Source organism: Peromyscus californicus, unplaced genomic scaffold, assembly GCF_007827085.1.
Source record: "Peromyscus californicus insignis strain IS unplaced genomic scaffold, ASM782708v3 Scaffold_23__1_contigs__length_62951481, whole genome shotgun sequence".
Classification (NCBI taxonomy): domain Eukaryota; kingdom Metazoa; phylum Chordata; class Mammalia; order Rodentia; family Cricetidae; genus Peromyscus; species Peromyscus californicus.
This window is the reverse complement of record NW_026294534.1, coordinates 62,090,503-62,114,475: the sequence shown is the minus strand read 5'-3', so window position 1 is coordinate 62,114,475 and position 23,973 is coordinate 62,090,503. Positions and strand designations below refer to the sequence as shown.

Sequence of the window (23,973 nt, the reverse complement as noted above, 5' to 3'; positions counted from 1 at the left end):
ACTCAACAACCCACCTCCAGGAAGGCAATGGGCCCAGCTCTGCATGCTCCCACCACCTTCCTCCTTGCACAGTGGAGCAGATAACAGAAGCCCTTCTCTGTGCACACTGTCCCTTACCTGTGTCAGAAGAGCTAGCACTAATGACCACAGTCAAGGTGCCGAGGTCTGCTGGGTCCAGTCATATTCACCTTTTTTTTCTCCTGGCATCTGACAAGGCCACTTGGGGGTGGGAAGAGAGGCTGGCCACCATTTAACCTGCCTAACAGCTCAACATCAAGATGCGTAGGCCCTTGGCCTATGTCTGGGTGCCAAATGGGCCATCCACCCACTCCTTCTGTCCAATGCTGTTTCAGTGGGGTCCTGTAGATATCCTATCTACACGGTCCCCAAAGACAGGAAAGAAATAAGCCTGGCCCAGGCAAAGGTGTCCCTATCTGTCCTTCTGGCCAAGAAGAGTAGAGGCTTTGAAAAATTCTGCCTCATCCAAGGGTCAGCCTCCTGCAGATGCTCAACCTCACCCCTCACCACACCAGGAACCGACTTCACAGTAGAACAGCTGGCAACATGGCTGCCTGAGATGCCTTTTGCCAGAGGCTACAAAGGGAGGTAAAGCCACCCACTCACCCTGTGTCTCCAGCAGGTTCTGCACCACCTCCTCCAGGCCCACCAGGTAAATGAACTCATTGTTGGCAGCACTGGGCAGGAAGTTCATCTCTGGAGCAGGGGGCTTGGGAGGCGGGATCTCGAGCAGTGTCTTCTCCAGCTGCTTTCGCAGTGCTAGCTTGGCAGCAGCCTGTCGGCTGGCTGGAGACTCAACAGATGCAACCACAGAGGCCACACTGGTGGGGGTGGAGCTGGCCTGAGCAGAGGCAACTGTTGTCCCCTTCAGTGAGGCTGCGCTGGGCTGTGGAGAACAACTAGGTGAGGCTCAGGCTACCTAAAGCAGGCTCCATGTCAGATGCACACTGCAGTCCTTAAATCTGAGCCGGGTATGGTGGCCCACTCCTTTAATCCCAGCTCTCGGGAGGCAAGCGGAGGTACATCTCTGGAGTTCGAGACCAGCCTGGGCTAACAGTGAGACCCTGTCTCAAAACCAAACCAAACCAAACCAACAAAAGTAAATCTGACTGGCCTGCCACTACCTAAGTCCACGGCTGCAGGGACACCCAGGTTCTATACACCCAGCTCCCTGCATGCCTAGGAGAGCAGCAAGACCAAGCTGGGAAGCTGCAGTGGAGTAGCACCCAGAGTGCTACTTCTCGATTGGTTCTGAGTCTGTACAGGGCCATGAAGAAACACAGCTCCTGCTTGGCCCCTATCACACCCAACTCCATGTCCTCGTTAGGGTGGTCTCTAACCACCCCACTGCTGCACTCCCGAAGCCCAGGCTAACCATGCCAGTGCCAGGTTCCTAGGGTGTTGTAGGGATTGTCAACATCTCCACAAGATACGAAGAGCACCGTGCACTCTTCTTCCCCAGGTGAACAGACAACCAAGGCCCACAAACACTACTCCGTGGGGGCTCCAGGTGCATGTGCCTCCCTCACAAAGCAAAGGGATCCAGCTCTGGCTTCCAGCCTCTGACTGGTAGGGGCCCTGGCTTCACCACTACCAGTCCACCCTGGTGGCACACTGCGCACAGCAGAGGTAGGACATGGCGGACTGTGTAGAGCTGCCCACCCCAGTCTTTTGTTTTAGCTGGGACACACACTCTTCCAAGTGGGAGGCAGAGACAGCCATTGTCTGCACTGGAACTGGACTTTACCACAGGCAAGGCCCCTTTGTCAGAGCTGTCCAGAGTCCAGCCCTGTCTTGTTGGAGGAGGGCTGAGGAGGGCGGGCAGCGACAAGGAAGAAAGAACTCTCTGTCAGCAAAAGGCCTGCAGACTGGGTCATTTCATCTGTCAGACAAAACCCTTACTCTAGCCCTTTTCTTTCCATCCTGCTACCCAGGGGTGGGGACAGACCCTCCCCACCTCAGAGACTCTGTACAGAGGTGGAGGAACACACAGCTAAGAATAGCCCACTGGGCTACGGGAGGATCTGTGACATGCTGTCCTCCCAGCCTGAGGACACAGACAGCGGGGGTGGGGGGTGGGGGGGGTGGGGGGTGGGGTGGTGTTGCAGCAGAGGCTCTGGGGAGGATGGCAGGCTCCAGAGGGCTCTGGTGTCCCTCTAGTGGTCTCTCTATTCTTTCCTCGAAGCCTGCTGTCTCTTACATTCCTGAATCCCCAAGCAGTCCCCACACTTTCTCAAAAGCTTCCTAACTTTACTAAAGGTCAATGTGTGTGTGATCTTCACACCTAGAAGAACCCCACCAGACTCAGGAGTCAAGTGTGTGACACCAGTCCATGCCCAGAAGACACAACGACACCTTGAGATCTAACAGCAACCCTACCCCGACCTTGCACCTAGGTTCCAGCCTCACCTGAGGGATGTTGACAAGTAGACTGGTATTGGGGACATTGGCAACACGGATGAGTCCCTGTTGGATGATCCTCTGTCCCTGAATCTGCATGCTGGGCACTGAGGCACGGGGAGCTAGGAGGAGGGGTGGTGGCCCCGTGGAGGAATGCTGTCTGATGTTGTGAATCTGCTGGGAGACAGGGGATAAGGAATGCCACTGAGACCAACCAACCCTGGCAGGCCATGGGTGAACACCTGACCCCACCCCAGCACACACATCTGACTCACCTGGGCCCCCCTGACAAGCGGCGGCATGACTACTTGGGAACTGGTCTGTGGTCCCAGTTTGGCAGACACCTGCTGCCCACCTCGGACCAGTGGTGGTGGGATGATGCTGCCAGGCATTCGAGCAGAGGAGGTCTGTTGATGACATTGAGGCCCAGAATCATATATATTTTATTTTAGAATTCTTTCTGCTTTTTCTTCCCCAATGCTGGGATGACAGGTTCGAGCCACCAGCCTAATTTATGTGGTACCCAGGGCTTTGTAACACAAGGCAGGCACACTACATACCCATGAAGCCACAGCTCTAGGTTGGTTTCTGTTTTAAGGTAACAAATTAAAAACCAACACACAAAAACTCAAGATTAGTTAAAACACCTATTTGTTGTACACATGACTCTACTGGGAACCCAGCGGAAGGAGTTATGAGGATGTGACAGAGCCACCAAAGCCTGTGGGCAGAGGCCTGAGCTGAGAGGCCTCAGTAAAGTCTACCTGAAGAGGGCCCTACTCAGCCACTTTTCAGTCTCACAGGTTGATCACCACTGACCAGTCTGTGACATTGACTGGTTTAGCAGGGTAGTTTGGGGTACACGTGACACTTTGATCCTTGCCTGCTTACTCAGGAGGCGGCTCCATGTTACCTTACTCAGAAGGAATAGGTAGCCCTTGCTTCCACAGGACCAAGGCTGCTCAGGAGCCTGGTTATAAGTAGTGGTAGTCCTGGGCAACAGGCAGAAGGTTACACACTAACCTGAAGTGATGTCTTGCCAACAGGAATGTTCTGTGTACCCCGCACGAGTGGGGGAGGGGTGGTTACGGCACTCCCTGAGGAAGCTGCAGGCTGTAAGACAGCAGGGTGCGTCAGCAGGAGGTGGTGGGTGGACGGTCTTGCACACATCATCACCCCACAATCATCTCCTGCTTGCTCCCTGCTGTCCAGGCACCCTGTGGGTTGGGCCTCTGCCCTGGGCCAACCCCTCTAATCCTGGGATGCCCAGATTCTGACAAGGCTCTGAGATGGGCAGCACACGTACCTTCTGCACCGTGGCTTCCTTTTGTATTTGACTCTGTCGTAGTTTCTTCAACAGGACCAGCTTCGCTTCCTCTAGCCTCAACTCCTCCTTCAGCTGCTTGATCATCCGCTCTCGCTCTTCCGGGCTGCTTTTCTATGAGAGCAAGAGCACAAAATTGGGGAAAGCCTCAGTAGAGGCCACTCTGCAAAGCTGGGGTGGCCAGGCTCCAGGCATGGGCACAGGCCCTGCAAAGACTCACCAGGAGCGCCTCGGCGCTGGTGTCCTTCAAGGCTGCTGTGGTCAGTCCATTCACCCTTGGGCTTGATGGCTGCTCACTGTCAGAGAGCACGATCACGTCAGGTGAGGGGGGTCTCTTCTCAGACTTAATGTCACTGTCAGACAGAGGTAACAGGGATCAACAGAGCAGAGCACTCGACCCCTGCCAGCCTCCTCCAGATGCCCTATTGCTGCCAAGCGTCTCCTCTTCCACCTGTATCATGGGTGTTCTCAGCCGTCCACTCCAGGTCATGTGCCTTGTCTATTGAGTCCTTGGTGTATCATGGATACTGGGGAAAGTGCTACTCTACTGTGGAGCTAGATTGTGGGTACACACACTGAGCTGCAGATCTCAGCTTCTGAGTGCTGGGCAGGATAGGACCTGAGCACTCCGAAGCCAAGGGCTCCCACATGCTCACACTGGGAACCACCCAATGGGAAGCCTACCCCTCCCTTAACCCAGTACCCCACACAGCCCCCAGAAAGCCACAACAGCTAGATGGCATGCTGTTGGCCTTTGCTTTTCACAAGGGAACCTGGGGCCATCTGTGGGACCGCCTACCGAGGACACACATGGCAAGAAACTGCAGTGACCACAGGTTCTGAAACTCTGTCTCAAGCCTCAGATCTGCCGAGTATGACTGTTCTGGCTGAGGATACCAATGCTGTCCTACTCAATACACTTTGCCTTCTGCCCCCAACCCTGCACACTCCTCCAAGTTTAGAGAAAGCTACACCATGTGACACTCACCACTGTCACCCAACCTTCTAATACACATGCCACAGTGTGCAGAAAGCTCACTTTCCCTGTGAATGAACAGCCAAACACAGCTCCCTATGAGCTGATTGTGGCAAGAGTGGCACGGGCTGCCGGTCTCTGAGCTGCTGGCCCAGCAAGCCTATGTCAGTTAACCCACACAGGAGCACTCCAACACTGGACTTCCCTCTTTGTGAAGGGTGGTTACTTCTAAAGCCTCAGGGCCAAATGTGCTCTGTTGCTGGACCATATGGTTAGGGGCAGCAAATTCTAAAGAAGGTACTGTGGGGCTGGAGAGATGACTCAGCAGTTAAGAGCACTGGCTGTTCTTCCAAAGGCCCTGAGTTCAATTCCCAGCAACCACATGGTGGCTCACAACCATCTGTAATGAGATCTGATGCCCTCTTCATGCAGGCAAAACATGCAGGCAGAACACTGTATACATAATAAATAAATAAATCTTAAAAAAAAAAGAACTCTGCTATCTCTCCAGCATCATGTCTGCCTGCACACCACCATGCTTCCCACCACGATGAAAATGGACTAAAACTCTGAAATTGTTAAATCAGCCCCAACTAAATATTTTTTTTTTAAAAAAAAAAGGTACTGTGAATAGAGGGAGGGCTACAAACTGCCCCTGGGTGTATACCCCAACACCCTTTGAGGACCCATTTCCCATCTCACTTGTGGAAAAGCAGCTCAGAACACGTCCACTAGGTGGCACTGTGACACAGGAGACAAACATGGATAAAGTTAACAGTCCACACAGTGGTTTGTGCTAGAGCAGAGTGAGATGAGTCACTGAGTGAAGAGCCTCTGGACCTCACAGTCCCCAGGAAGGAGGACAGAGGCTGACCAGCCAGATGTGGCTCTGGCTTCCTGGTTCCACTCAGAGGCACATGGCAGCTACACACCAACACTGGCAGTGGCTGCCAGATTGTCAGGCCAGGGGCAAGGACAAAGTCTGAAGGCCCAAGCCTGGGGTCCACAGTGTCTGGGGACTGTTGAATATCAGGCTTTGGCCTAATCATTTAAAAGAGACCTTGGAGGGGCTGGAGAAATGGCTCCATAGTTAGGGGCACTGGCTGTTCTTCCAGGACCCAGGTTCAATTCCTAGCACCCATACGACAGCTCATAACTGTCTGTAACTGGAGTTCCAGGGGATCTAAAACCCTCACACAGACACATGCAGGCAAAACACCAATGCACATAAAATAAATAAATCATTAAAAAAAATTTGAGACCCTAAGCAGCTCCCTCAGGTCTCAAATACTCCAGGTCTGACTCTCCTGGATGATGGTCCCATGGGTCCTATACTGCCAAAGATCAGCTTTCAAGGTGACTTGGTAGCTCCGATTCCAGGCCCACAGGCTGTGCACACCATCAACTGTGCAGCAGCAGAGGCCCAGCCTGGCGCTGTGTATGTGGTACTGGACAGAGCAGCTGGGCCTGAGAGGCACCCAGGACAGAGTTATAGTCCAGGACTGGGCTTCCTGGGGATGCACAGACTGAAGAACAGCCAACTGCAGGATCTATCTCTTTTCTATCTTCCTGAGGTGGACCACTTAATAAAACTTGAGATTTGCAAGAGGAATGAGGGGTAGGGCTGGGGCAAAGACCATTCTGGACTGAGGCCTACTTTTGGAAGACAGCCAGCCCTGACCACTGTGCTCTCTGAACCAATCTTGGGCCCAAACTCATCAATAACACACCTCAGAGGTGATGTCACTACCAGTAATCACTCAGCGGCCCAGCCACAAGAAGCCGGGAGTGAACTTCCTCTATGCTAATCAGGCCACCAAAAAGTCATGTGACAAAGGCATTTCCCTCCTTGGTCATGTGACCCTTTAACCGTGCCTTCCAATGTGAAAACCATGGCAACGGGCAGTTCTAACCAGTTTGTGACATACAGCCTTCATTTTGAGAAGAGAGGTAAAGGTTCAGGTGCTATCAGAAAATGGAGGCTCCACTCACCCCAAGGCCCTTCCTGTGCAGCCTCCAGGGGACCGTGCATGTGTCTCAGGCACCTGGTCACCTGTGGTCATCTCTCACACACAGAGAAGCCACAAGCCCATCTCGTTTCCAAACTAAAAAACTTTTCAAAGCTCATCTTTTTAACAAAAGTCCCTTCAAGATTCTCTGTACTTTTCTACAAAGCTTTTAATTTAGGAACAGGCACACGTGGGATCAAACTAACAGGCACTGGAGGGAGACTTTTAACTTATAAAACCCATGGGCAGGAGAATAAAATGTAGCAAGAGGAGCATGGAGAGTGGCATGCAGATGGCTCTGTCGCATGGCCAGGCCGCCTGGGACAACTGCATTTATCTGGAAGCTGTATGAACTTGTCCTGCCTGCCTATGTTGAGAACACAGTGAAACACGATGATAAAGCGGCTTCATGTCACCAGCAAAGACCCCTGGGAACAGGCTGGCCTGGTCATCAGCACCTGTACAGGGGTAGACCTTGCCAGGGGAGGTGCTCAGTTCCTATCCACGTTCCCTCAGCCTGATGTGAAGAAAGAGCTTCACAGGAGACACAGAGTTGGCCTCAGGGACTGGACCTCTGTGGTTCTCAAATGGAGCTTCCTGGGGCCCAGGGAAAACCCTGTCCTCCCAAACCTGTATCATCTTGGCACCCACTGAGTAGTGGGGAGAGATTCTGACTATGACAAACAGTGGCTCTGTCCTTAGGATCATGGCCCACTGGAACACACAGGACACAGGAGAGACAAGTTCACAGGTGGGAACAGAACAGAAGCACTAAAGAAGTAACAGCCCAAAACTTATTTAAGGGGAAGCTTACCCAAGAAGACGAACAGACCCCAAACATAGAGCCCTCCTACGCCTCTCAAAGTACAGAAAGTCAAAGAAAAGGTTCCAAGTAATGGTTGCCCAGACCCACACTGGGCACAAACAACACAGCACCTAAGGTCAGAAACTGTGCAATGGGGTCTTTGAAACATGGGGCCTCTGAGCTAACCATGGCCTACAGCCCAAAGACACGTCACTTAGAATTACAAGTCCTCCTCAGGGCCAACACTGGGGCCCAGCAGGACTAAACTACAACCCACCCAACTACCCTTCTGCACCTAAACTTTGGACCACAACACACACTAGCTTTAGCTTGACTTCCAAGCCTGCACCCTGTCTACCAAACCCTGTCCAGCCTTCAGTGGTCCTCTGCCTTCAGAATGGCTCATGTACATTCACTGGCCCCATGGCACATAACCTGAGGGAGGTCCCCAGACCTGCAGGGGCCTCAAGGTGTTGCTTCGCAAATGTGGCCTTAGTCACCTAGTATGTGTCTGTGGTGAGAAGAACACAGACAGATGGGACAGAATGGACAGATGACACCATGCCAAGGAAAGCCAGCCCCCTGAACAGGCCTTCCTTCTTTCCTCTTTAGGTGGGACATCTTTCTCTGACTCACAGGAGGGATTCCCCACCCTGAGTATATCCCTCTCACATAGGGCTTCACACTGCTGCACCCCTGAGCTAGGTCACAGCAGCCTGGCAGCTTCCTTACAGGCCTTTAGAACACTGGCTCTGGGAGAGTGTAACTGCCCCAAACCACACGGTGTAGGACAAGCCCTCTGTCTGAAGGGACAGAAATGGGTTTGGCCAGTGTCAACCATTATATGTGACTAATGGACACTGAGGACAGCTGACATAGGACCAGCTAGCCTGCAGCCAAGCAGTACAGCATCAACACAGCACTGCTTTAAACTACTCCATTGAGGGGTCGATGCCTCTTTTCTTAGACTGTCCCCAACAGAGGACACTCACAGGAACAAAGCAGGGACAGAGAAGGAATGCAGGAGAGGAATGTATTAGTGACTGCCTGCCACACTCGCAGCTCCCCACAGGGCAGTGGAGGCAGCCTCGTCTATAGGTAGGACAGGCTGAGCCAAGCACACAGCAGACAGAGCTACAGGATGAAGGGGGAGGAGTCACCCTGGAGGGTCCATGGAGGCCTGGGGGCACTTCTGCTTCAGACGACACCTGCAACGCATCTGACTCAGAGCTAAGAGCACTTACATGTGTTCCACTCACTGTACTACTGGCCACCCAAACACAAATCCACTTCTAGGAAGTTCTGCTAGAGAGCCCCCACCCCCGAAATGGTCTCTGTGTAGCTCTGGCTGTCCTGGAACTCACTCTGTAGATCAGGCTGACCTCGAACTCAAGAGATCTGTCTGCCTCTGCCTCTGAGTGCTGGGATTAAAGGTGTGTACCACCATGCCTGGTACCTATTAGAGAGCTTTAACAGTGGGCACCATTCCCTACCAGACAACTGACCTGGCAGCCCCAGGGCTGAATATGGAGACACTTTTCAATGACCTTTCTTACCATCTGAGCACAGGAGCAACTTACATGGACACCCTCCCCTCTCCTGCCCTCTGGTGCTTTCTCCTTCAGGGACCCTTGTAACAAGAACAGCAGCCCTGGCTAGCCTGTCTTGGGGTGAGCAGAGGACACAAATAGGTGCTCTAAAGCCCACCTGCTCCTTGCCATCCGGCCTTGAACAGCATCCATCCTCACACCTCCAGGCTATAACCCAAAGGCCTCTGGCTGGGATGCTGGGATGCAGAACATGCTCCACCTTTCCAGCACAGAGGTAAGCAAATGGGGTGGGATTTTTGAAAGCCAGCCATCACTGTTCCTGGAGACTTCACCTCCGACTGCTGTTCTGGAACTTCAACATAGATACAGGAAGAGGCAGCACATGGCTTGTAGGGCTGCACTACAGAGAAGCAAGGCTAGCTGGTACCCAGCTTGAACTGCAACCAGGTAAGGACAGTACAGAGCAGCTGAAGGTTGTGGAAGCAGCTGGGGGACCACAGTGGCATGTTCATGGGCTCAGAGGCCTGTCATCCACCCAAGGAGGCCAGAACAGCTGGGGCCTTGGGAACACTAAGTCCTATGTGCTTGGCTCAGAAACAGCAGAAGCGATCAGTAGGAAGCCCCAGAACCACAGAACTGCTGACCATTTACAGTGGCCATCCATGTCAACCACAGTGTGACACTCCTTATTAACAGTACTGCCAGTGTGCAAGGGAAGACACAAGTCATGGCAGGACTAGGTTCAGTGACTGCCCAGAGTCACTCAGCCAAGCCCTGCAGACAACTTGGACCCTCCAGGGATGAGAACGCCACTGTGGGGGGTGAGGTGGCCCACGAGGGTCACTCAGGAAAGAGCATGTGCACAGGGAGCAGCTGGTCCCCATGCACTGTCAGCTCTGAATGTCATTCAGGTAATCATGTCCCATTTGTGGAGTTAAAAGCTCATCTTTCTAGCTAAAGTCCTGGGTCACTGGCAGCATCCACAGCAGCACCTTCAAGTAGGTAAGAAAGAGACAGTGTAAGTAAGGACAAGGATTGTAGCCTCACACTTCATCAGTAGACAGGAACCTGTCCTACAGCAGGTCACCAATTGACTGTCAAAATACTGGGGTGGCATTTGGTTAGGTGGAGGTGCCCAGCACCAGAGGGTGAGATCCAGGCCAAATTCCCCCCAGAAAGGAACATCATACAATGCCCCAGCAAAGAAGAAGCTGGACCTATAGCAAATATATGTAATCACACCTCCCAGAGAAGAGGCCAGCTTGTATACTGGGAAAAACCACAAGGAGCCAGAGTAGGCACCAGCACAGCTGCCTGGTTTGCCCCTTTAGACATCTGAGCTTCAAGATGTGTACTCAGCCCAAGTCAGGCAGTGCACGTCAATGTGTGGACAGAAGGGTCCTCAGGTCATGATGCGTGGCTGGCTCCACCTGTGGATCAGAACACCCGTTCATCACAGGAGTCCTGAAATGTGTTTTTTTAGTACTCTGTGACAAAGGAGACAGATGAAGCAGTCCCGTAGTGTGACATATGACCTTTCCTGGATGAAAAAAGGGGGAAGTAAAGACTTGTGTACTTTAGGAACTTCTCCCAAAATGGTCAACACAAAGACCATAACTTCATAAAAAAATTGATTGAGACCAGCAATTAAGTAGAATATTCTGATGAGCAAAGTTTAGAAATGTGGGTTGTGTGAAGCTGGGACATTTGGAGTCCCTCTGTGCCTACAGAAAGGAGTGTTCAATCATTCCAACGACAGGTTCAACTCCCAGGAGAATCCTAAGAAATCAGAGTGAACAGTCCTCCCTTGGGGAAGCAGCCAGAGCCCCACACTTTATAGCACAGGTGGAACAAGAGTTTCTTTCCAAAGGGTGTGAGGAATAAACCAACATGCCAACTGGACTAGAGGCTCAAGGACGATGCCAGCTGCACTAAGTCTGACAGTACAGGTTCGCCCAGCCCCGCTGCCACCACAGAATATCCAACCCCGATGGAGGGATAGCAACAGAACACCTGGTCAGCATACCTCAAAACTATCCCAAGGGCTGGAGGATGCGGTGAAGACCAAACACCACATGGGGCCTGGGACACTAAGGGACATTTGAGGGTAACTAAAGCAATGAGAACAGAGTCCAGGATGGTTGGGAAGCTTGGTTCGCTATCTGTGCCAAGGTCCACAGCGATCTGTTCATGTTGGGATATACAAGAGGGCTTTATAAATACTCAAAAAATTTAAACTATGGGGCTGAAGACACAGATCAACAAGGTTAAGAGTGCTTACTGATTTTACAGAGCACCGGGGTTCGGCTCCCAGCATGGATATGGCAGCTCAGAATAGTTAACTCTGTTCTAGGGATCTGATGTCGTCATCTGACCTTCAGCACCAGGCACACACACGGGGCACGCCAGCAAAACGCTCATACACATAAATAAAAATAAATTAAGCATTTTAAAAAACTAACTTACATTAAAAATATATTTCTTTGTGGTCAGGTGTAGTGACTCACACCCATAATACAAGCACTGGAGAGAAGCTGGGGCAGGAGGATTCCAGTGAGTCTGAGAATAGCCTGGACCACAGAGAGCCTGTCTCAAGAACAAACAAAAACGTTTCTTTTGCTCAGTGTGCAGGAACACAGTGGCTTCCACACATCCATGGGGCAGGCTCATTTGGAGGTGCAGCTGCAGCAGAGGACCTGTGAAGCACACACGGTCACCCCACAGCACTACCATCCTCCCTTGGTACTGCAAAGGCTGGTCTCTTGTGCATGACTCCATCCTAACAGCCACTACCGAGCACAAAAAAAGGGCCCAGCAGCCAAGTATTCCAAGAGATTTACTAAACAGACACGGTCACTGACTTAAGATAACACCATGTATGCTGCTACTTCAGAGGCTTATTACAGCCATCTTTAATTCAATTAATAACTATTTTTAAATTTCCTGCTACATTAGATGTCCACAGTCATATTCCACAAACCCAAGTTGCCTGGCGCCATCAGATCCCTGGAGCCATATACATGGGTCCTCTGGAAGAGCAGCCACAGCGCTCAACTGTCAAGCTATCTTTCCAGCTAAAGAAAAGAGGCTGGGTCACTGGGTGGATTCCCCAATCTCGTCACCCCAACATGTCATGACCTGTGGTGACTTTTTCCCTGGCTGCCAAAGCTGTGTTTTCAAATGCCAGGCAAAGGGGCGCACAGGATTAGGATTAGTCAGAATCCTGACTCAGGAGGCAGGATTAGGCAGATCTCCATGAGTTCAAAGCCAGCCATGGCTACATAGTGAGACTGTTTAAAAGAAAAGGTTTAAGCTATATGCTGGTGGACACAGGCCTACCATCCCATCGCTTTGTAGGTAGAAGCAGATCAGAAGTTCAAAGCTCTCTTCAGCTACACAGTAAGGACAACCTGGGCTACATGAAACCTCGGCTCAAGTACTTGCTTTGGTGGCTCTTATACTAAACTGAAACAGTACAGAAACTAATTAATGCAGCCTCTCCGTGCAAACCTACTAAGTGTTCCAAACAGAACACACACACACACACACACACACACACACACACACACACACACACACACACACACACAGCCATCCTATGGCTTGGGATAGAAGAATAGGAACATACAGCAATTACTGGTATGTCTCCCATCTCTCTGGACACCAGACACCACCTCTCCGTCTCCTGCTCCGGAGGGAGTATAGGGCCTTCCATGTTGCCATGGCACTTGCCTGAACCTCAGCGTCAGGGAACTTAACATCTCCCTGGCTTTGCATGTCCTTCCTCCCTCAGGTGTCTGGGGCACATCCCCTCTCCAGTCTCTTATTTTCAGAAAGTCACACACTTGTCCCTTGAGCACTATGAAAAGTCTTACATTGCAATGAGACATAGACAACAGGGCTCTGAGGGGGAGGCCATGAGGAACCAAGACACATCACACCAGGGCTCCCAGCTCTTCCTCTCTGCAGACTCACTATCACGCTGGGTTAATCTTCTTGACAGTATCAAAATACAACCCAGAACCCTTCTCAGAAAGCCCACCACTCTTGTCTTAAAGAGGCCTTTCGTGGGCTACAACAGTCTGTCTTCTGATGGGACTCCTGCTGCTGCACGTGGGGCCACCAAACCGTTAGGTCCTAGTACCCACTCTTGCTTCTGCCTGCTCTATACACCGAAGACTCTCCTTCACTCTACTCTTCCATCTGGACAAGAAGACTCCCTCAAGGAGCACTGGGCCAGGGAAAAAGCTATCAATTAAAAGCAACTGATAAGGCTGATGAGACAGTTCAGAGGTTAGTACTCGATGATCTTCCAGAGGATCTGGGTTGGGTACCCAGCACCCACACAGCAGCTAACAACCACCTGTGCATCTCCAGTTCCAGGAGATCTGACGTGCTCTCTTGGCCCCCGTGGGCACTAGGCACACACATGTGGTGCACAGTTACACATGCAAACAAGTCTAGGGAAAACAAAGCTGGGCAGCGGTGGCACACACCTTTAATCCCAGCACTCAGGTGGCAGTGGCAGATGAATCTCTGAGTTCAAGGCCAGCCTGGTCTACAGAGACTGAGTTCCAGGACGGCCAGAGAAACCCTGCCTCAAAAAACCAAAGGGAGTGGGGAGGGAAGGAGGGAGGGACAGGAACAGGCGAAGAGAGAGGGAGAAGGTGGGAACAAGAAACCCAGTGAAAAGAGGCAGAAACTGAGAAAGAGATGTAAAGGGCCATGAGTTCAGAGCTGGCAATTGGGGCAGGAGAGCACCCAGAAGGAGTATTAAAGGCATGTACCTAAGTTCCCAAGAGCAGAACCTGCCTACAAGATAGCTGTGACACAGGCGGCCAGTGGTCTTCTCTTTGAGTTTAAGGAGGCATTCCCTGTCCTTCAAGTTACCCAGTGCTCACTGAAGTCCAGACAGAGCACAGAATTACAGAGAAAGGCAGCAAGTACCAGGACTCAAGGGCACTGGAGACAGGCAGAAGATTCAAGGTGGAGGATGGGTTTGAGAGCCACCCAAGAAGCTAGACTTACCCTCAGACCAGGAGCACAGTGTAGGACACAGGCTTCCTGACAGGGGCTACAAGAGATGGTAGTGGTGGTGCACGCCTTTAATCCCAGCACTTGGGAGACAGAGGCAGGCGGATCTCTGAGCTGGAGGCCAGCCTGGGCTACAGAGTGAATTCCAGGACAGCCTGGTCTACACAGAGAAACCCTGTCTTGGAAAAAAAAAAAAAAGAAAGAAAAAATTCAAGGCAAAGAACCACACATTCACATGCTGAGGCTGTATCCTAAGACATCACCCTAACATGGGAGCCACAGGTGTTTATTCGGGATGTATTCCAGCAGACAGCTGGCAGGCCTAGTCTGCATTCTGGGGAAGATGTCCAACCTGTCCCCATGTGTATGGTTACCCCCAAATGCAGCTTATGATGGGCAGTCAGTCACCTTTCTCTTATAGACCTGGCCTTGTGCTTCCGTTAGAGGGGGAAGGTGACAGAGGAGGACCTGGCACAGATGCAGGTCAGGGACCTAGTGGCAGAGTCATAAGGAATAAGCTGTCACATATACTAAAACCCTGGACCTTTTGAGGGGGAGGCCTTCAGCTTCCTGAGCATCACTGAACCACACGGGCCTCAGGAGCCTGCTATCACCTGCTGGGCACGGAGTAAGGGCAAGGATGGTCACTGTCCACATTAATCACATGGCATGCAAAGCAGTGCTCAGCCCAAATCAGAGCCCATGTAAGGAAGAGTGGGGGCTGCAGAACTCAGAACTCAGCCAACACCACATACCAACGTTGAGCCAAGGAAGTCAGACTACAGGAGGGTAGGGAGTGTGTGACCCTGGAAGGCTCTTCAGGAGGCTCTGGGTGATTTGGTTCTTTACCCTGCTGATTCAAATGTCTTTGTGCCTGTCAGAACTCACAACAGAGCAACATTAGGAGAGGCTCTGCCCAGACAGTATGCATCAACAGAAGCCATGTGTTATGTGTCCACAAAGACAAATATGGGACTCTCCTTTCTGCTACCCCCCGCCACCAGGAGCTGGACAGTTTCCTCTACCTACACTCTCACCATTTGTGGCTTCACCACAGGCCCAAACACATTGGGCCTCAGAACACAACCACATCCATAGAGCATAAGTAAGCCTTTTCTCTGTGTATGTTCACCTGTGGTGTGCATGCACACGTATGTGAAGTCCTGGAGTTTACTTAAAAGTGTCTTCCTTGATGATTCTCCACTTGCTGCGTTGAGACAGACTACTCTGGTCTAGACAGCCAGCTTGCCCTTGGAGATCCCATTTCCGCTTCCTGAGTGCTAGAGTTACAAGTAGCCCTATGTCCTGCCCAGCTTTCACATGGGTTCTGGGGAATCCAAACTCTGGTCCTCAAGCTTATACAGCAAGCACTTTATCCACCGAACCATCTCTCTAGCCTTAAACCTTCCCTCTTTTTCTCTTTTCTTATTTTAAGAGGGTCTCGCTGTGTAGCCCTGGTTGGCCTGTAACTCTCTATGTAGACTAGGCTGGTCTCTAACTCACAGAAATCCACCTGCTCTTACCTAGAGTGCTGGGATTAAAAGCATGCAGCAATGCCAGGCCCTTTCTTCATTGTGACTTGAAGACCTCTTTATGGGGTGGCCATTCCAGAGTTACCTTTACCCTCTGTCCCAAGTAGCTCCTAGTAAAAAGCACTGCACCAGGAACCTGGGCTGCTGGCCTCGGCACTGTGCATGTGTTTTGAGGCCTGCCCTCTCTCTGCACAAAGGAGACAAGGCCGGCCCCCGCCCAGTCCTCCCCTCAGCACTCTCAGAGCTACCTGGCTTTTGTGGGGGACACGGGAACACTAGCAGGTGTGCTACGCCTCAGTGCCACAGGTTTCTACAGATGTGCCACTGCCCTTCAGTGCTCTCTCTCTCAGTGACTCTGTCTGAAGGACATGGCATCAGCACCCGCACCAGAGACCTTCTGGTGTCCTCGCTTATCAGAGGCTACAGTGCCACACCAGGGATCTGAACTCCACAATCCAAAGACTGAACCTCAAGTTCCCAAAGATCGAGGGCCCTCAAGCTTGCTGAAAGGCAAGTACGCCACAGCCTGTGCTCACTCTATCATGTAGTAAACAAGCCACCAACACAAAGGAAGAGGAGGGAGGGAGGAGACACAAGCTGCTTGAAGGGCAGGTGCCAGCATCAACCTACGACGGGTTGGAAGTAGACACTGGACTCCAAGACCAACTTGACCAAACACAGACCTTGCAGCCTCCTCTCAGGGTAAATGAGGGCATGGAGACAGCCTTGCTAGGGAGCACTGTCACTCCCTTCAAGGAAGCCATACTGCCAACATTGCCTTCTTCTCGAACAGTGCACAGGACTCACCCTGCAGCAGCCCAAGGAGATGATGCCACAGAAAAGGTTCATTCAAGTCCCACATGGTAGCCCACCTATCATCCCAGTCCTGGGGAAGGAGAGGAAGAAGGATGGAGGGGAGTGGATGGAGGGCAGCAAGCAGCTCCCTCTGCACCAGCTCAGCCTTGACCAGAGGTCCAGGCCGGAGAGGGCAGTACACGCCCACAATCTCACAGCTGACAGACCTTGCAGAACAAGACACAAAACCCTGGGGTAACCTCTGCGGATTCTGTTTCCATGAACTAGAATTTTAACTTCCACTTTTTTTTCAGTTTTAGAAGTGGAACATGTGGCCTTATACACAAAAAGGGAGCGCTTCACCACTGAGCCAGACTGCTGAACCCCATTTGCTTCTAAAACATCTACACGGAGGGGTAACACACGGCAGAACTCAGTATCATGAACAGCACTATTTAGCGTGGAGGCGTTCACACTCAGGAGATGGAATCAGGAGCATAAAGAGTTTAGAAGCAGCCTAAATGACATGAGACGCTACAATAAAAGAAGTACAATTCAGTGGCTTTTAGCATCAGAGCTATGAGACAATCACCAAGATGTCCCCTTGTACTGATCTCCCATTGCCTGGCCCCACATAGCTATCCACGCCTTCCTTTCCAGATGTTAGTCTAAATTTTTAAATGACACTGTTTTGTGTGTCTGGGGCACATATGTGACACAGCCTGCACATGGAGGTGAGGGACTTAAGTTTTCTCCTGCTATGTGGGTCCTGGGGCTCAGGCATAGGTTATCAGACGAGGTGGGTGGCAAGCCCCTTTCTTTATCCACTGGGCCATTTTGTGGGCTTTATCTCTAATCCTGCCCCTTTTGTTCTCAGTGCTGAAGATGGAACTCAAGGCCTCATGCATACCTTTTTCTTGGCCATGTCCTCAAATTAATTTTATGTGGCCAGTCACTGGGGTCAGCATGGCCAGCTGTGGTTCATCTGTATCTTAAAACATCCTCTACTTCCTTCCTCTGAATGCAATATTAACTTGCTTTACAGACACCTGGGCATCTCCTGTGTCTTCTGGGGCTGGCATGCACCATGCTGCTAGGACTACAGACACATGAGTTCCCCTGTGTGAAGAAAGTGATTCCATTTTTTCCTCAGTCATGTCTTCATGTCTAAATGTGAAGAAAAATGTCTGCTTGTGCTACTTTACAGTTTGACCAAGGGCATACGAGAGGCTTTGGTTTCCATACATCATTGCCAATGCTTGCTATTGTCTGTCATCTTTATTATAGCCAACCCAGAGAATGTTCAATGCACTTCAGCTGTACTGTGCTATGCAGATACCAGCCAGGCTGAATGGGTCTACAGTGGCTATGTCCTCTGTAACCTTACTGACTGTGTCTAGTTGCCTTACTATGTGCCAAGAGTAAATCGTGACACCAGTAACCTTCTGTCCTTTAAAAATTATTACCATTGTGTTTGTGCATGATGGGAGAGAAGCACACACCAGTGTGCATGTGGAAGACAGAGGACAGCTTGGTGGAGCTGGGTCTCCCCTCCCACCGTTATGTGGGTTCTTTGGACTTAAGGTGAGTTGCCAGACTTGAGTGGCAAGTGCTTTTATCCACTGAACCATCTCACCAGCCCAAGAATCATCTATTTCTAACGTGGTCTATTTCTTACTGGTCTAGGCCTCGGGCATTCACATGTGCTCGTGACCGATTTCTTCCTTATTTTATAAAACATCCCTCTTTGGGCTGGTACACATCTTTAATCCTACCATTCAGAAGACAGACAGGAGAAGCATCTCTATGTGCTGCCCTCCAGCCTCAACTACATAGTGAGAGTCCCCACCCCCAAAGCCCCTCTCTTGCTTGGCAATCCTATAAGATAACAGTTTCTGTCTTCAAATCACTTTATTGTTCATGAACTCACCTAGGGCTCTGGTGTTTGCTTTGTTCTCTCTCTCCTCAAACCTAGAGGGTGTCACTTAAAGAGAGACACTGTGTGATTGAGCTAGCCTTCATTATCCAGCCTGAGCCCCCTGCCCACTGGCATGGCTGCTCTGCATACTTCTCTGCCTTCTTTCCTGTTCTCTTTTCCTCAGCAACTTTGTCTTCATTTACGTTAAACACTGCTTTCTTCTTTGTATTTTAAAGTTATTTCCTTGTTTGAGACAGGCCCAGGCCATGCTTTAACTCTTGGTCCTCATGGCACTGGGTATCTTTTCAAGATTCATTGACCAAAATCCATGATGGGCAAAGTGCTGCCCTAGGCCCCATACCCCAAACAAGCTGCTGGTCCTCAGCCTACACTCGCCAAGGAGTGGGGGAATGTGTAGTAGTCCCAGATCACATACTCCCAAGGCCAGTAAGTTCCTGAGAAAGTGCTTCCAGGAAGATGCTGTGAGCCCTGGCAGGCTCCCAGGTGCCGAGGAGCACAGTTTCTGTCTCCCTGTGCCACCCACTGCCTTTTGGGAAGGAGATCTGATGCTTTCTTCAGTCATAATCCCAAATTGCCCCCTAATCTCAATTTATTCCAAATATAAAACACACACTACGAGACAGCCAGAAAAACTTTAGAGTGGAAGACAGGGGTATAGAGTGCTGATCCCACCACTACAGCTGCTACCCATGTTCTAAGTCACCTGGCTGCAATGATACACACGGATATTCACAGAGCCATTACTTAAGTGATTTGAATCCAGCCTCCTCCTCAAAGAAAACAGAAATTCCATGTCTCTGCTACCACCAGAGCCTACCCTAGCCTTCAAAATGTCCATGATGGGAACATGAGACAAAGAGAAGTTTTGAAAAAGAGACAATTAGAATTGTCAAATAGACATATAGAAGCAGGCTGGAGAAATGGCTCAGTGGTTAAGAGCACATACTGCTGCTCCTGCAGAGGACTGGAATTCAATTCCCAGCACCTACGTCAGTCAGGTCGTCCACAAATGCCTGAACTCCAGCTTCAGTGAGCTGACACGCCATCTTGGACACATAAACCGACCCACATACATAAACATAAAGAAAAAAAAAGAATTTCCAGAAGCATATAGTCAAAACCCTTGGTACCAGTGGCTGGCGACCCCAGGCCTTCTCCACCTCCCAGTTCTGAGATGCTCCAGCCTCTGGCATAACACGGGATGACTGTTTGTACATGTTGTGATGTACATCATTCAAAACAGCTGACACTCTGCTTAGGGACTAGCAACCAGAAAGTCCTTACATGTTTAGCATAAGCACAAATCCTACACACCTTTCTTTTGGGTGCTGGGCACTGAACTCCAGGTCCTGTGCTCTACCTGTGATGGTTAATCTTGACTGTTAGCCTGATGGAATTTAGAATCACCTAAAAGACACACCTCTAGGCCACTGTGAATGAAGGCAGCACCACACCATGGCCTGGGGTCCAATTCTGCATGAAAAGGAAGAAACGATTTGCATACCAGTATCATTCCTCACTCTCTGCTTTGTGATCACAGAAACACTGCTGTTGACCAGCTGCCTCATGCGCCATCCCTCCCTGCCACAATGGGTTATATCCTCCAACTACTACCCAACTAAACTTCTCTGTCAAGTAGCTTTTGTCAGGCATTCTGTCACAGCAGTGAAAACATATTACTAATAGGCTACACGCTCCCCAGCCTGCTCATTAGTTCTGACTGTGACTGGTTGAAACTGTTAGTGTGGAACCCATGGGGTCAGACGGCATTGCCGGGGCTATGAAGCAGTGCGTACAAATCTCACAGACACAGTGTGGAATGAAAGCCAGGTGACAAAGAGGACAGACAAAGTCTACAAATACAAACCAAGCTAACCTGATGGAAACTAAGCTGTCCAAAGTCAGGAAACCACATACCCTTGGAGGGCAGTGGCTGTAACCCCAGAGGAACATCCATGTTCACCTCTTGGTCTGGACCAAGGACCTGGTAGCACACACTTTTCAAATCTACAGAGCAGGTGCTGGGGAGACGGCTCCACCCCAAGCACCCACATACACAGCAGGGCTTGGTGGTGCCTATAATATCAGGACTGGGGACATGGAGACAGGTGGGTTTCTGGGGCTCAATTTCTGGACAGCTTCTGAGTGATACCTGTAGCTGACTTCTGGGCTCCATGAGCACAGATTCCCACGTACACCCCCTCCCACACACACACACACAGTTAACAAAAAAACTTAAAGAAGCCAGGCATGTTGGCACACATCTTTAACCAGTAGTGGGGAGCAAAGGCAGGAAGATGGATCTCTTTGAGTTCGAGGCTAGTCTAGTCTACATCCATAGTTCCAGTCCAGCCAGGGCTACCAGCAAGACCTTGCCTCGAAAGAAAAAGAAAAAAAAAAAAAAGTTAAAAAAATAAAAACACGTCTTTGGGCACAATTTATAGCTGACATACTACCTGGACGCCTCCTGTCTGGCTCATCTGACTGAAGAACCTGGGAAGCTGTGGCCACCAATGTTGCACTCACTGCTCCTTCTATGTATCCTTATTTGTAGGATTTGCATTTTGGAAACTAGCTTTGTCTTATCAACCTTGGAAAAGTGTGCTAGTTTACCAGGTCAAGCTGGCACTGTATGGAAATTAACAGCCATATTGGTCTAGAAATGTTCGGCTTAAAATATTTTCCAGTTGAACAGGGTAATGCATAGCATTAAGCCTGCAAGGCTTTGTCTATATGCATCTGATAAAATATTCTCTTTATTTTATTTATTTATTTATTTATTTATTTATTTATTTATTTATTTATTCATTCATTCATTCATTCAAGACAGGGTTTCTCTGTGTAGCTGTGCGCCTTTCCTGAATCTCACTCTGTAGACCAGGCTGGTCTCAAACTCACAGAGATCTGCCTGCCACCGCCTGGCAAAATATTCTCTAAATACAAGTGTGGTGAGCCCAAAGCAAGGGTACCTCACCAAGCTGGGTGGTGGTGGCACACGCCTTTAATCCCAGCACTCAGGAGGCAGAGCCAGGAAGATCTCTGAGTCTGAGGCCAGCATGGTCTACAAAGCAAGATTCAGGATAGGCACCAAAGCTACACAGAGAAACCCTGTCTCAAAAACCAAAAAAAAAAGGGGAGGGAGGGTAATCTCACCCTCACTACTCTGGGTGGGCACACTCATTACATGAGTACCCACAGAACCCAACTCCTGCCTGACACCAACAGAACACACACAGTGCTGGAGGAAAGTCCCTAAAGGTGACCCTGGCCAGATACTCCAGGGAAGACCAAACACAGAAACTAGGGCTGTTCCCTTCAGACTGTCCCCACACTGCAGAGGTTGCCACTGAGAGCACATTTCCTGTCACTTCATCAACCTGTGAGACAGGGTGACTACTACTACACCAGGAAGAAATGTGGCTGGGATGTTCCGACCAGGGAGAGCTGGAGCATGGGACCTGGCGCCCCACTCTGCCCACTGACCTGCAGGACTAAGTTTCTTCTCCATTCTTACACTTGTACCAGCCAGGGCCCTGGGGTCTGTAGTCTGTAGGCAACCCTCACTCCAGAGTCTCTGGGTGATCTGCTTCCCATATCCTTATGACACATAGGAAATCATCCTAAGCAGCTTCAGTGGATGCCACATCCAAGAGACAGTTTAGAAACCAACAGCCAGGGAGGGCCCCGGAGGGTCGGAGGCCTGGCGCAGTCCTGGACTTCGGCAACAGAAGAGGGGCGCTTTCACCCCTTAACACTCAACTTTGGACTTCAGCAGCCCACCCACAAAGGGCAGGCCCCAGCAGACAAAATATGGAACAGATCTGGCATCCCCCTCTCCCTTGGCTTTGGGAGCGCATCCATCAAAGATCTCACTAGAGGGCTGAGAACCCAGAAGGTCCCAGGGAGGAAAAGGAGCCCAAGCCTGTCGCTTTGACTTATTTTTAAGTAAGTCCTTAGGTTCAGAACAGGGCAGCAGAAAGCAGGCAGAGAGGAAGAGAAGTTTTGAGGGAGGTAGAGGATTGTTAGCGAGACAGGGTCCTATGTATCCCAGGCTGACCTCCAACTCCTTATGCAGCTGAAAATGACCTTGAACTACTCAACTTCCTGCCTGTACCTCCTGGAATGATGGCATATCCTGCCATGTTTGCCCAGATGAGAAAAGCCTTCCTAATGGCAAATTCACGAAGTATTCTCAATAGAAGGGAGGCTGGACTTTCCCACTGACCTCCAGGCTGTCAGGATTCTAAGGCACACCAGCCAATGTGGAAGCCCTCAGGGTCCCAACACTCTGGATTTTGCACAAAGCTGACAGACTGAAATCCCTGTGCACTACAGGGAACATGTGGAGAACTAGCTTCCTGCACCTCACCAGTTCTGGCCCTCACTGGGTAAACATGAGGCAAGCTGGGCTAGGATCCTCAAGGTAAGGGATCCTGGTGGGCAGAAGAGGGGGGTCAGAGGAAGTTCCATCACAGGGTGGAAGGCTGTGCCCTCAGTGGAGTCTGGGGTAAATGCTTCATTCTAGAGTGTTCTGAAGAAAGGGTAATGCAGGTACTGGGAAACAAAGGTTTCTGAGTGAAGACCTGGTGGGAGGTTAGTCCGACTTCCTTCAGGCTTTCACCTTTGAGTGTCATAAAGCCTGAGTACCAGCAAAGTTCCCTTGAAGTAATTAGTGATGACCAGGAGAAACCCACAGAGCAGATGGCAGAAGTCTGTCAGAGCAGTGGGAGGCCCTTTCTTTGAGAAGTGACATAGGTAGGGCATGGCAGGCTAGCCATGGCACTCACACCAAAGGAATGTTCCAGTCCTCCTAGAACCCCAAAAGTGGCAGACCCACAGACAGCAAGGGACTTCCTCCTCTATGAGACTCACGGACCTGGCACTGACAGTGCCCAGCCTAGGACTCAGGGACACCCTGACCCTGCACCTAGCCTCTGCTAGGCTCCAGCCCAACCCACCAACTCTTCTCACTCACCTGTGTGAGGTACGCATGTCCACAGGCCCATCCCCTACCATTCCTTCGCCTGATCCCGTGGCCATGGCCTCTGTTGTCCTCAGCAACCCCTGGGCTGGGCCTGCACCCAGCTCAGGCATCACCCTGGTGTCTCCGTCCACGGTTAGCTCTGATGGTCCTCTCTCCATTTTCATTTTCTTGCTCTCCACATCATCCTCCGTTAGGTCGGGTTCAAGGGCTCGCTTCTGACTGCGGGTTCGACATGCTTCTTCACTCATTCTGTATGTGAAAGGGAGGACATAGCATTTGAACCAGGCACAGAGAAGCAGACCCTTCTTAAAGTCTGGAGGGTGATTGTTTTCCTCATGGAGGAGGCTAGCTGGAGAAGGGGCAGGGATAGGACCATAGAAGTCCCTCCAAGACTTTCTTCACACCTTCACGATGACTGGGCAGGAAAGGGGTCCACAGGCCTCTGGGGTGTGGCCCTCTCTGAGAAGCCATGGAATCCAAGTGGGAGGAAAGAAGTAGCAGCTGTCACTGGACAGGGTCCTTCTGTGGAGGAACAGTGCTGAATGTGAGCTTGAAAACCAGCCCAGGGGCCCGGCACCTGCACTGCGATGGTGCGTGGGGGACTTGG

The 23,973-nt window shown here is 50.8% G+C and overlaps 1 protein-coding gene across 8 annotated transcripts in view; it reads right to left on the bottom strand.

The window, feature by feature from the left end:
- The window catches only part of Gatad2a (GATA zinc finger domain containing 2A), a 97,877-nt gene that overhangs the window by 6,856 nt on the left and 67,048 nt on the right, over positions 1-23,973 (bottom strand). For 6 of the 8 annotated variants that reach the window (XM_052752698.1, XM_052752696.1, XM_052752697.1 and 3 more), the window contains 7 exons: positions 23,358-23,615; positions 3,963-4,095; positions 3,725-3,856; positions 3,442-3,531; positions 2,694-2,825; positions 2,428-2,595; positions 625-904 (listed from right to left, as the gene is read on the bottom strand). In XM_052752698.1, the coding sequence (XP_052608658.1) occupies positions 625-904; positions 2,428-2,595; positions 2,694-2,825; positions 3,442-3,531; positions 3,725-3,856; positions 3,963-4,095; positions 23,358-23,614 (1,192 nt within the window). In that variant the 5' untranslated portion in view covers position 23,615. The remainder of the gene's footprint in view (positions 1-624; positions 905-2,427; positions 2,596-2,693; positions 2,826-3,441; positions 3,532-3,724; positions 3,857-3,962; positions 4,096-23,357; positions 23,616-23,973) is intronic. The other 2 variants (XM_052752701.1, XM_052752700.1) reach the window with 2 other exon arrangements.